The 13,862-nt window shown below is 39.6% G+C and overlaps 1 protein-coding gene across 9 annotated transcripts in view; it reads left to right on the top strand.

The window, feature by feature from the left end:
• The window catches only part of OFD1 (OFD1 centriole and centriolar satellite protein), a 58,407-nt gene that overhangs the window by 4,342 nt on the left and 40,203 nt on the right, over positions 1 to 13,862 (top strand). For all 9 annotated transcript variants that reach the window (XM_039493771.1, XM_039493808.1, XM_039493800.1 and 6 more), the window contains exons 4-10: positions 533 to 601; positions 690 to 720; positions 2,827 to 2,934; positions 4,510 to 4,646; positions 8,145 to 8,318; positions 11,073 to 11,179; positions 12,399 to 12,518. In XM_039493771.1, the coding sequence (XP_039349705.1) occupies positions 533 to 601; positions 690 to 720; positions 2,827 to 2,934; positions 4,510 to 4,646; positions 8,145 to 8,318; positions 11,073 to 11,179; positions 12,399 to 12,518 (746 nt within the window). The remainder of the gene's footprint in view (positions 1 to 532; positions 602 to 689; positions 721 to 2,826; positions 2,935 to 4,509; positions 4,647 to 8,144; positions 8,319 to 11,072; positions 11,180 to 12,398; positions 12,519 to 13,862) is intronic.

Below are 13,862 nucleotides of genomic sequence, written 5' to 3' on the forward strand. Positions count from 1 at the left end.
ATCCTTCCAATATAATTTTAAAAAACCTCTGTGCAAAGGAAGAGCCAAGGGTTCACCTAGTAGTTTCAAGGCTTGTGAGTTCCATATTAGTTTGAAACTTCTAGTCCAAATTATAGCTAAGTGCCCAGATAAAGGGGTTCCACACTCAGAATACTTGTGTTGTATAGATGGTGAGTGTTCTGCAACTTTATATTCTAAAAGGTAGCCTTGATTCAAACATATAATTGGGATATAGTCTTTTACAGTGACAAGCCTGATGAGATAGTCTTTCGTCCTTCATTGGAATGCTCTTGAGCTGTGGAATTGGGCATTCTCTCAAGAGGTATACCTGACTGCCACTTAGCTCACATATAGGAGCCAGATAGCCTTAGCCCTGTCCCACAACTGGTCTTTGTGTGATAAAGTGGTGTATCAAATCTGTCTCAAGTGTAGCACATCCAAGGTGGATCTCTTTAACACAGCAGAGAAAAACAGGTTAATTACTTGTAATTGTCTTAACATTTTGATTTTTTTTGCCTTCTTTTTTAAAAAGGTGTTTACTATGCAAGATCTTCTGCAACTAATTAGGATCCATCCAAAATCCAGTCTTTACAAGTCATTGGTAATTATTTTGATTCTGTAACTCTTACTTCAATTATAATTTATGATTGAATACACAGAATAAAAATCTTATCTTTTTCTCCATACAGACTTCAGGAGCTCAAAAAGAGAACAAAAAAGGTATGACATTATACAGTCAAACCCCTCCATAACGCGAAATTGCATATAATGCAATCGCAGGTTGGCTCCCCTTTAAGGTACAGTATAATACAGTATGGTACTGTACCAATGGTCCTCAACACCATGGCAGGGGAGAGAAGCTGCAGCCCCGCACCTGCTGGGGACAGAGAATTCCGAGGCTGCTGGCGCCGATGCTCTCTGTCCCCAGCAGGCGCAGGGCCGCAGCTTCTCTCCGGCTTCTCCAAGGCTGCGGGTGCCGGTGCTCTCTATCTTCGGCAGGCGCGGAGCCGCGGTTTCTCTCCCGCTTCAAGAGGAGCCGTGGCTCCCTGCCTGCCGGGGACAGAGAACTCTGGGGCTGCGGGCGCCGGTGCTCTCTGTCCCCGGCACACGGGGAGCAACGGCTCCTCTTGAAGTGGGAGAGAAGCCCAGCCCCGGCAGCCCAGGAGTTCTCTGTCCCTGGCAGGTGGGGGGCCGCAGCTCCATTCCCCTGCTGGGCACTAGGCACCAGGGACACTAGGCAGTGCACCTTAATGCACTGCTTTGGGGACCACCTGACTGATTTGAAACCCCGCTATACCGCGACCCCGCATTTAGCGCAATGGGATTTTTTGGACCCCAAAGGTCGCGTTATAGCAAGGTTTCACTGTATTTACATATTAGGCATATAATGAGTCATCCACTTCCCCTATTTCCCCTTTTCCTTGATAGCTTAGTTTAAAATATCATATGAGCAATAGAAGCTCACTTTGTTTTATTATACCTAGATACTGAATACATTTGATTAAATGTTTGATTCTTAAAAGTTATTTATGATTATTTAGTTTAGTGACTCTTATGCTTCTGTTGGGGTTTTCCCCATTTGTGGTATGTATGAAATGTTAAACCTCAACTCCAAGCAAAAAATTTAAAATTCCAGTATTATAAATAAAAAAATTAAAACCTTAAATCCTGATAAATGTAAAACTTCCAAAGACCATAATATTTTATGTTCTAATGCTGGGGAATTCAGATGTTCTGCATTATTTTCTATTCAATTGCATTCATATACTGTGTACGGGCCGGCACTAGTGTTCCCTCTAATTTTTTACGTCCATGTGCTGAATGAATTTTGTTATGTGCACCAATATGGAGGTGGTGTGTGGTGGGGCTGGTGATGAGGGGTTTGGGATGTGGGAGGGGGCTCAGAGCTGGGGCAGAGGGTTGGAGTTGGGGGGGTGAGGGCTTCAGCTGGGGGTGTGGTCTCTGAGATGGGGCCGGGGATGAGCGGTTTGGGGTGCAGGCTGCCCTGAGGCTGTGTTGGGAAGAGAAGACTCTCCTGTCCTCTCTTGCCACAGCAGCTCAGGGCTGGGTGAGAGGTGCCTCTCCCCAGCCTCAGCAGCTCCAGCAGAGCTGGGCTGGGGGAGAGGTGCCTCACCATAGTCACCACAGCTCCAGCGGGGTGGGGCAAGCCTAGGCTGGGCAGCTCCAATGGGGCTAAGCTAGGGAGAGGGTTGCCTCTCTCTGGCTGCGGCAGCTCCAGCATGGCTGGACCAGGCCCGGGGAGAAGTGCCTCTCCCTGGCTGCAGGAGCTCTGGCAGGGCTGGACTGGAGGAGGGGCGCCTCTCCCCATCTGCGCGGCCCTTGATCGTCTGCTGCGCAGCCGCACAGCTTGGAGGGAACTTAGGCTTGCACCAAAATAAACTTTCACTTATTTGCCTGTCGCTTATATAGGGCACAATTTTCACATCTAGTCCCAACATTAGGCTTCTAAATCTGTATTTAGACACCTAAAAAAAAGTGGTTTGATTTTCAGAAACACCAAACACCTGCAGCTCTTGTTGATGTCAGGTATTGGTTGTGATTGTAATCTGTTCCCTCAATGAGTTTGGTGGTAAAGGTAGCGGGAATGGTCTAGGTATGCTGATTATGGGAGACTCAAGCATGCTTGCTATTAATATACTGGTTAGAATTTTTAACATTGATTTTATTGAATGATTTCTTGTGTTCTTTGGCAATAATTTATCCTCTCACTGTTTAATTTTTTATTTATCTTGTAAAAGAGTTATCTGCCTTCAAATTTCAATTTGTTGTAGAAGAGAAAAGTAACTAACATACTGTATCTCTAAGGTTTTCTTATACAGATGTTAATGGAGCTGACAGAGCATCACCTATGTAAGGAAAGTCACAACGCAGAAACTCAGACAATCTCAATACCTCCTTATAGAGAATCTCTTGGTAAATGGAGCTTTTTCCTCAGCTAGCTCAATACTGTATCCATTCAGCATTTGCCCATGCCTGATTGCATCCCTCTCTGGTATTCTAAAATAAGGCAGGGAAAGCGTAAGACAAAAGTTTTGCTGTAATTTGGGTCTTCAGTTCAAATAGTTTCCTATGTCTTCAGCTGATATGAAACAAATCCATACTTCCATCCTAGATATATTATTTTTAGTGTTATACACCTGAAAGAGCAGATGCCTAAATAATTTTTAGTTTAAGGAAATTTATTATTAGAGTTATTCAGGAGTTTTAAATTGTGTGTGTGTGTGTGTGTGTGTGTTTTGTTAGGTTTTTTTTTTGTGGGGGCGGGGGTGGGCAGGTGGAAAATACCAGTTAATTGAAAATGAAACTTTTTGCAGGAACATACCATTTTTTTAAGGAAACTTTCCTGAGGTCCAGGATGGAACATCTGGTGAAAATGAGAGACCCAACTCCTTCACCTCAGAATAGCCAATAGCTCAGTAATAAGGGCATTCACCTGGGATGTGAATCCCTACATCTCCGACAACCCATGTGAGTGCCCTAACCACTGGGCCATTTGCTATTCTGATGTATGTATATCTTTCTCTTGTTTCTTCATGGGGAAAAAAAAATCTAAAGATCTCTAAAGTTTTGCCCTGATGCAGAACAAGAACATTTTTTGAGATCTTGAAAATTTTTGGTGGACAGGCAAATTGTTTTTGCCCAGCTCTAATTATAATTTAATTTATTGTTTCCAGTGCCAAAAATCATAGCATAAGACAGAAATTGAACATACTGGTAATTGCATTATTAAAAACAGTCTAGTAGATTTATTCATTGGAATGCATTGTTACTGAAGTTAGTTATACAATATAATTTACAGGCACCTGTTCTTTGAAATCAGAGCTTCATGTCTGTATTAGTAGCTGATGAGATTCCATCTCAGCGGGTAATATGCCGCTGTGGTGGGGCAGGAGTGTGCCATTTGGTTTCAAGCTCCTTTATCTCCTCTTGCCCAATTCTCCTCAGACACTCACTTTACTTGGGAGAACAATGAGAGAGGTTGGCTACAATCCTAACCAGTTATCCTGATTGGCGTTGATCTTTAAATAAAGCAACTTTTTGCACATAAACAATTACACCTCTACCCCGATATAATGCTGTCCTTGGGAGCCAAAAAATCTTACTGCATTATAGGTGAAACCGCGTTATATTGAACTTGCTTTGATCCGCCGTACCGCGCAGTACCGCCCTCCCGGAGCGCTGCTTTACCGTATTATATCTGAATTTGTGTTATATCGGGTCGCGTTATATTGGGGTAGAGGTGTAGTTGGACCACATGCCATATTGTAAAGTACCTAGGTGGCTTGTTTCCAACCATGTTGTTGTATGGCCACACTTTTCAGGTCTTAAGTGACCATTTCTTTTCACTGCTTCCTTGGTAGCTTTTCAGCAGAAGCTAGGCATGGATAGTTAAAACCTACAAGGACCCCTAAAATCTTGGGTAGGAGCAACAGTATTACTAAATATAATATTTCTGTGTGATGGTACATTGCATTATTCTTTATATAGTTGAGAAACTTCAGCTGATTGATGAACAGTTTGCAGATATTTATCCCCAGCATCAGAAATTTGAGTCTTTAGAAGTGAAACTCATTGAATATCGAAAAGAAATAGAGGACCAGCTTCAAGCAGAAATGTCTGAAAAGGTAAAACCCAGAAATAAATGGTCATGGAAATGAGGGATGGGGAAGTGCTCATTTTTATTTTGCAAACTTGTCATGCTTCTAATAATTTGAATCAGAAATGAGTCATGCCAATCTATTATATGTGCAAAAACTACATGTTGTCTGTAGGAGGTAAAAGTTGGGAAACTGAGGCATAAATCCACCCAATTCAGGCTTAGTCAATTTTTCCCTTTATTTATACAATTCCAGACAGAATTGTTGTCATGTATAGTATCCAGACATACATTTGTGTCAGACAAATAACAGCGAACACAGAATTGGTAAATGGGCCCAAGGGACCACATTCTGGGCCATCTTCCATGATAGTCATCGCCTCTCTGATCCCTTTTTCTGGTTCTTCAGTCCCATTCTTCAGTTTCTGATCTGGTGTTTCTCCAGTTAGTGAACATGGGCCTTTTATACATTTCTACATTGCAGATTACTTCTTTATCCATTCGGCTTTTAGCACATCAACCTTTTGGATTTTAAGTAACCTATATATTACACATGCGCAAGATTCAGTTACCCAACTTCTGCATTTTTCCCTGCTGGTTTTGCAGTTTCTGTTTTTGTGTCACCCTGCCCTGGGTCTTCTCAGGAAAAGTTTTTTTTAATTTATTTATCATTACATGTTTGTGTGTCTTTTACTTACTACTTCCAACACCACATGTTACCTTTGTTAGCAATAACATGTTAAGGAGATTAACAATTTTGTGTAAAAGAAGAATTGGCAAAAGCACATTTATGCCACCAAAGCCTTGGCGTAAGTGTTACCTCATCTGAACTCATTCACTATACATAGCCACATTTTGAAAGATTTATAATGATCAAAACTCTTAATCTTACTATTAACGAGTCTTCTTTTTATATTTCAGTGTTATAAGTCAACATGTTTTTCTGTGCTACCCTTAATCTATTACAAAGGGAAGTATGAATTATGGAAAACATGATGATTCTTTAATGTCAGCATTTCTTATCTTTTTTTAAACATGTATTTTTCATTCTAAGTCCAGTTTTGTTTGTGAATTATTACAAAGAAATGTTATTAGAAATTTTTCTGTGAATACATTTTTGTGGGGGCAGTCTTAATTTTAGGGCTTTTATTGTTTAGTTGCTTTTAATTGTATCCTAACATTCTCTCCTCTCAGCATTTTAGATATGAGGGCTGCAAATGAAATAAGTTGCATGAGAGACTCAGAAAATGTCACCAAAATACATAGCAAACGCCTCCAAAACAGCACTGCCTTTTCATGGAGAATAGAAAAATCATAAAATGTGAAAAATATTGTGGATCCCATGATTTTAGGATCTCTTGCAGTTTTTGTCTGCATTCTACAATATTTTGCAAATTTTAAGATTGTATTAAAAATTAACTACAAGTATATAATCTAAACAATAACAGGTTCTCTGTCCCTATGAACCTCATTGACGTTCAAGCTTCAAAGCCTAATTGGGACCTAAATGCAATCTTTATTAAACACTGTTCCCTTTTTCTTAAAAACAAGAACATTCAATGCAAAAAAAGTCATATAAAATAAATAATTCCAGTATTAAGAAAAGTTAAGCTTCTTACCACAATATTGATTTGGAAACAATTACCATACTGTAGATATTATGGTACACATTTAACAAGAAAAACAGAAATGGAAAATATTACATGTGTGCAGCATGGTCAAGTTAATGTAACACTGATGTGTTAAGATATGGTCTTCTGTGAAATATCATAAAAGGACTGGGACTTCATTAGGTTGTGCTAAAATTATGTGCCCACTGAACAGGCTCAGAGTTTAATCAGAATTTAACTTCCCCCTTTCCTTTAGTCACTTCTTTCGCTGAACACTATATGCGAAGTGTCAACTTTCAAAGTTCAGCCATATTTTAATGTCACGGTGAAATAGAAAGGCAGTCAGAATGAATAATAGTGCATTTTGTTTTTTATGTTAAAACCCAAAACCAACTGAATATAATTACCTCAAGTTTAACAAAAAATCCCTTTGGACAACGCGTCTACCACACATCCTTGAGAGCTGCTGTTAGATACAGGGATACAATATAAGCAAATTTCTTGTATCATCTTCCTTTAGGGGGGTAAATAGATTAGAACTTCCTTGTTTACTACAGCTGAATGCCTTGTTTACATCTGCTGAGTTAGTGGTAGCACTAGTGGGGATTTTTTGTGTATAATTCCCCAATATAGACATTATCTTACTGTCACTAAAGGCTTGGGCAAGTTTTTGTGTAGAAACGTTTGCATTGGTTTAGTTAAATTGGTGCAACCCTTGGTGTGGACAATCATAAATCAGTTTAGAAATGGCTTTTAGCAATTCAGTTTAAATTGATTCCTTAGTGGCTTAAGGTGTAAATTAAACCAATATAAGCCATATATAAACAATTTTAAGTGTCTCCACATTGGGGTTGCATGTGATTCAACTAACTCAGTACAAATTTGTGTATGCATAGGCCCTAATTCCCTGGTCTGAGGTCTCGGGCTATGCTTTTCTCCTACCTAACTTCTGTCTTCCCTCTGTTTTCACATTTTCCCTATTCTCTTTCATTTAGTACTCTCATTCATTCTCTCTCTCACTTGCACTCTCTCTCCCATTTTCTCTCTCACTTTCTCTTATGCATCCTTGCAATCCCATTTATTTTCTTTCCCTCCCACTCATATATGTACACTCTCACACTTTCTCTTTCCTAGGCAGAAATGGTCCCTCTTTCTCATACGCACTCGAACAGACCCCTAAGTTTGTATTCACACAGTTTTCCAATAGTGCTCAGAATTCCCTTGCTGAGGACGACTCCTCTTTCTCTGGCCCACATCTGCTCTGTGCCCAAATGACTGACTTCCAGTGGCCATGAGCAGTTCAAGGCAGACCTGCTTCTGCCTTTGGCCCCATCACTAGGCAAACATGGTTCTTTGGGAATGGGGCGAGAATAGAGACCCAGTCAGAAGAAGAATTAGGGAATGTGGCGTTCTTTATTTGCCAGTCACGGAACGTCAGGTTGGAGAGTGGGACATTTAATTAGCTGCCTTACCTCCTTTCTTCAGTATATACAGGAGTGAGTAAAAAAATGACACAACTTAAGCACAGAGATCAGTGGTAACCCCTTTAGTGCAATGCCCTATATCTAGCTTGCTTATGTCTAAGGGTGCTATTATCTATATTTGTAATCTGCTTTGAGATCGTAGATGGAAGGTGTAAATATGTAAGACATGTCAATCATATATCTTCAAAGGTACTTTTATCACAGAGAAATTTACATACATTGACTAAAAAGATTAACACATTTAATTAGACATTTCTGTATAGTTTCTCAAAGGGAATTCAGTATGCTACAGTGATCAACAGTGTAAACAAGCGATCTGCAAGTAAGTGCATATGTCTGAACATCAAATTTAACCTGGAAGAGAGGATTTTGTTTATCTTTTTTGTGATGAAGTGAATGATTTTTACTTTGTTCTTCTCTTACATGTAACAGTTACAACATTTCAAAGAGGTTGAAATAGCAAAGATCAGAATGGAAGAGAAAGCACAATGCCAGAAAGAAGTTTCTGATTTGCGTCGAGAGTTTGAAAGGACAAACCAAGCCAAGTCTGAGGCTCTGATTGCTCGTGAAAAGAATGCTATTGAAAGACTTCAAAAACAACAGGAGGTACTGTTTAAAAATAATAATTGGATCCAGTGCTAAGTGGTTCAGTTCATTAATGAAATTGCCCTTTGATCTTTGAAGGAACTACATTGAGATCCCACTGGGTCATAAGTGAAAAAGAGTTCAATAGTTCTCTCTTAGTCCCACATCAGGAAAGCACCACGCACATTGGCATGTTTAGTGATTTCAGGTTCTCAGTGACAATGGTGATGAGTATGGTATAAATACGTAAATAGATTGGAGTAGAAGGAGTTCTGCAGAAGAAGACTGAAATGTAATATAGATATTGTTATATGTATGAATCCCTATTCTCCTTTCAGAGTAGTCAGGATTTTTTTAATGGCAGTCCTAGATGGCTACTTTATAGTTTTTTCTTTTCTTTTTATTATGGATGTTTATGATTTTTTTGTTTTACTTATGGTAGTTTTCTTTTTAGAAGTTGAAATAGAAAAAATTATAAATAAAATGGAACATAGTATTCATGGTGTGGACATACCATTCATGTATTTAATTACGTTATCATCTATTCTGTATTTGCTATCTTTTAATATAATATATTAATATAACCAAGTGGTATTTTTGACCACTGACATGCATTGATCAGATGTGTGAGTCCATGACTTCTAGGTCTTTTTCCAGAGTGGTAATTTAATCCACAGTTAATTTAGAATCCAAAAATGTGTAGATGTGGTTCAGATTGTTCTTCCCAGTGTTTTACTTTTCTCTTGATTACAAAGAATTTTGTCTGCCACGGTGTTGTTGTCTTGGATCTGCTGTATTCTTTACTAAACAAAATAATTTTGTGTCATCTACAGATTTTTGCCATCTTACTGTTTCCCTCTCTTTCCAGAACATTAATTTTTATATTGAGTAACACCGGTCGTACTATGGATTTTTGAGCACTCTGCTTTTGACCTCCTGCTATGTTGAAAATTAACCATTTTATTCCTTTTTTCTGTATTTTGTTTTTCTGGTCCATGACAAAACTTTGCTTTCCACCCCGTGACAACTTAATTTCCTTCATAGTTATGTCCTTAGAAACTTGCATGAAATCTGCCTACCTTATGCTGTTACTTCCACTTTCATGAACATGAAATTAATTCAGTCATTAAAAAAGGTCTGGATCAGCAGATTTCTCAAGTGAAACATTGTGGGTGCTATTGTCAGCTTTTGATCTTTGAGACCAAGTACACATTTCATTTACTTGCTGGTTGTCCCAGAAAAGAGACCAACAGCTCCACAGAGCTAAGTGGTTTTGTATTGAAGATAAAAGATCATGTAGATCTTTTTAGTAGAAGAATGTAATCTCAGGAGAAGCGCCGGAGATCAAATTTCTCTAGTTATCCAAAACACAGGAACAGGAGACAGTGGCTGTTCCAACTTTTCCAACACTTGTACAATGCACCTGAATTGCAAATTTGATGGGACCACCTTTGGGATAAAAAGGTCATTCAGTCTTCATGCTCTTAGCCTTTCTGCAGAGGCACATAATTTGTTTCTTTTTAAAGCTAAGAACTACAGAGAGGTTTTTTTATTAGTAAGAATAAGGATGTCCATGTGACATCTGGTATTGATCATAGGAAAGATTCTTTTAGAACAGTGTTTCCCAAACTTAGGATGCCGCTTGTTTAGGGAAAGCCCCTGGCAGGCCGGGCCGGTTTGTTTACCTGCCGCGTCCTCAGGTCCGGCCGATCGCAGCTCTCACTGGCCGTGGTTTGCTGCTCCGGGCCAATGGGGGCTGCGGGAAGCAGCGTGGGCCAAGGGACGTACTAGCCGTCGCTTCCCGCAGCTCCCATTGGCCTGGAGCAGCGAACCGTGGCCAGTGGGAGCAGCGATCGGCCGGACCTGCGGACGCGGCAGGTAACAAAACAGCCCAGCCTGTCAAGGGCTTTCCCTAAACAAGCGGCATCCTAAGTTTGGGAAACACTGTTTTAGAAGGTATTGTTTGGTTTGGATAGTCTAGAATGGATAGTGTAGAATTGGAGATAGCTGCTAATGGAACCAGTATTTTTGAAGAAAGTTTAGTTTTAAAGCAAGAATACAGAGTGCATTTTCTCTGTTAAATGTACATTTATCAGGGGTTTTTAAAGTTTCTTATATTTTTTTTTTGTATGCATTGTTGGTCCCAGCATATGAGCGAGACAAGGTGGGTGAGGTAATATCTTTTATTGGACAAGTGCTTTGTATAAGCTTGAAAGCTTCTCTTTCTCAAGAACAGAAGTTGGTCTAATAAAAGATATTACCTCACCCACCTTGTCTCTTTAATTCTTTTGTGTTAATCTAGTTAAGATAGGGGCAAAACCACGTTTTCCTATACTTGCTTTTTCTCTTGCAGTTTTGATGTATTTCTGTGTGGTAATTCTGTAAGTGTTATAAATAAATCTTTCTTTTTGTTTTATGACTTTTGAACCTGTGCAGCACTCTAAAAGATAAGTTACTTGATAGCAAGTAATAACTTTCAAATGTGTTAACCCTAAATAAAGGAGAATAAAGGAAGCAGCTCTGGGTGACTTAGCCCCTGGTTAGTGCAAATCAGTTGTTACTAGCAGCAAGCTATGCAAATAATATTTGTCAGGGTCAAACCAGTTCCTGGAGTGAGGTCTGTAACATTTATGTTTATAATTTTTATACAATTGGTGTCTTGTTATGTCTTGCTGCTGTTGCCACTCTGTATGAATTTACTAGAAATTATTTTAATTTAAATCTCAATTTTTTGTGTAAAAATAAAATGAATAGAAGTAATATTTTCTGTTGTAGATTGAAGCAAAGGAGGTTTATACACAAAGACAAAGTCTGCTGAAAGATATTGAAATGATAAGAACCAGAGAGGCAGAACTGAAGCAAAGAATTGAAAGTTTTGAACTGTGAGTCACTCTGGTTCAGGGATCTCAAGCTCAAATCACCACTAGGGCCACACGAGGACAAGTACATTGGCCGAGGGCTGCATCACTGACACCTTTTCATATAAAGATACAAAAGCCGCCTCCCCTCCCCCCCGGGCCCTGCCCCCCATTCCACCCCATCCATGAGGCCCCGCCCACAACTGTTTGGCAGTGGGAAGCGCCTGGAGGTAGGCAGAGCAGCAGGGACACGGTATGCTGGGGGGTAGGGGGAGTGGTGGGTGAGGGGAGCTTGGTGGCCGCAGGAAATAACTCCGGGCTGGGGGGGGGTGGGGGGAGCTTGGTGGACCGCAGCAAATAACTCCGTGAGCTGCGTATTTGACACCCCTGCTCTAGGTCATGCATTTACTTGTGGTGTTGCTTTGTTTATAGAAAGCATGTCTCAAGATGTTGCAATATTTATGAAATTGAAATTTTGTTTTATTTATCTCTAAATATGTTATGCTACATTTGAGTCATATCCTGCAGCTGCATCTAGCAGTAGGGGCGTCCTGTGCTAAGAGGCGTATTTTGTTCTTAGCAAAAGAGCCTGGCACTACTTCAGAGAGACTGAGGAACTGGACTTCTGCTTTGAAGTCATTAACTTAAAAAGCAATATGTAATCCCAGCACCAACAAGGCAACTGTAGTGACAAATTTACACTTGTAATGTTGGTTTCGCCATGATACGTACTGGGTGCACATTTAATAAAATGTGTTTTTCTTCTATAATTTAAAAAAAAACACAAACTAATTCTTGCCTGCTTTCCTATATTGTCTAATCTGTTAGCATCTTGTGTTTTTGTAGGCAAGAAAAAAGAAAGCTATTTCCCCACTAACAAAAGTTACTTTCTTGTCTAGCCAGCAGAGGGTGCTTATAGAGTGGTGAGCTGAGCACCCTTTCTAAAACTGAGGAACTATACAACATCCTTCCTGTAATACTTTCAGTTTTCAGCAGTTGCAAATCTCGTTGTTTATACAGTTGACCAGTCTGTGTCTTTAACAGTACAGCTTAGTATGTGTCACTTTTCATTTTTCTTAGCGAATGATAATGATAGATCTGATCAGAATTTTAAATTGCCCCAAGCTAAACCATCACACTTTTGACTTTCATAAATGTTGTGTGATTAAAAAAAAACTTCCTGAAAACTCTGGCATGTCATAAATATAATTGCTCAGTGACAGTATATTTCTCATTATATTAGTGCTCAGAAACTTCAAGAAGAAAAAAATAAAGCTGTTGATGATGCACTGCGACGTCGGGAGATAGCTGTGAAGAACATTGAGGAGACTTATGACCAAAAGCTTAAGAATGAACTCCTGAAGTAATTTGTTCTTTTGTCTCTAATAGAGAATACATATTTCACATGAGAATAGAATGTTAAAAATGCCATGGGAATTACCAGTGGGTACTGTAAAAAAAGCAAGACTTGAATATATAACACTTAGCATTTTTATTTTAATCAGTTTGTGACTTATTTCTTATAAAGTGTGGTGAATAGATTTCATAACCAAAAGTGTTGAAACAATTATGCCTCCTAACAGGTAAAAAAACCCCCACTATATGTAATGACATTCTGTCCAGAAGGCTATAGAATTTTAACAACTGACACTTTCAGTCTCCCTATCTGTGAAGAAAAAGTGATATGAATCTGTAGGGCTGCTGAACAGGCAGATGCAAAGTTTCATTGGTGATCTCTTTTGACCAGTGCTGAAATATTGAGTAATTTGAAGAACTGAAAGGAGACAAGGTGTATGAAGCCAGTATTAAGGGAGTTTCATGGGTTATTTGCAGAAGGGGCAGGATGAGATACTTTTAAAAAAGGAAATGTAAAGGGGTTTTCTTACCCCAATAATTATTTTTTGAAATACCAGCTATTTGGTGCAGACTGGTAATGTCATAGGCCACCCCTCTCTGCTGGCTCCCTCCCTGAAAACAACCAAATTAAAGTTCTTTGTAAACCAGCTTCTTTTTCCCTTCAAAAAAATACTTCCTTGTCCAGCAAGACCCATCTTTTTCTCCCACAAATTCATCTTGCCTTGCTCCAGAATCATCCATTTTTCCTCAACCCAGAATCCGTATCTCTTCACAAAATGTTCCCCTCCTCCAAATTCAGCAGTATCCAAAAATAAATCCATTTGTACCCTAAAAATAACATCTCGACTTTCACTTCTAAAATATATTCATCTTCACCACCACTTCCTAAAATTTCATTCTCCCTTTAGTCATTGGGACTGAAGAATTGGGAAGAGATTGAGTATTCTCCTGGATAAAGGCTGCAGGGTTTGATGGGCTGCACAGACTGGGTAGGATAAGCAGTGTTCTCTGCTCCCTTCTTTGCCGGGCTGTGGTCACAAACTGATTTATGTGGACAATGGAGGAAGAGGCCTATATTGTTTGTCTGTGTATTTTCCTTGCAGTTTTCATGTTTGGTGGCCAGCAGCCAGGACAGGCATCTAAGTGAAGAGTGAGATGTGTATGGCATCAGCTGCAGCCCTTCTTGGGTTTTTGACAGTGGAAAGTGATGGCACCTAGCCTGAGATTCTTTTGTACTCTCTCTCTGTGATGTGAGCAGTGGTCATCTGAGGCCTGCTGATTGTTTTGTTGCAGAAAGTGCTCCCAGCACAATTGCTCATGCCCACAGAATGTAATGAATCAGCCCTCCAGG

The sequence above is a fragment of the Mauremys reevesii genome, linkage group 1 (assembly GCF_016161935.1).
Source record: "Mauremys reevesii isolate NIE-2019 linkage group 1, ASM1616193v1, whole genome shotgun sequence".
Taxonomy (NCBI): Eukaryota; Metazoa; Chordata; order Testudines; family Geoemydidae; genus Mauremys; species Mauremys reevesii.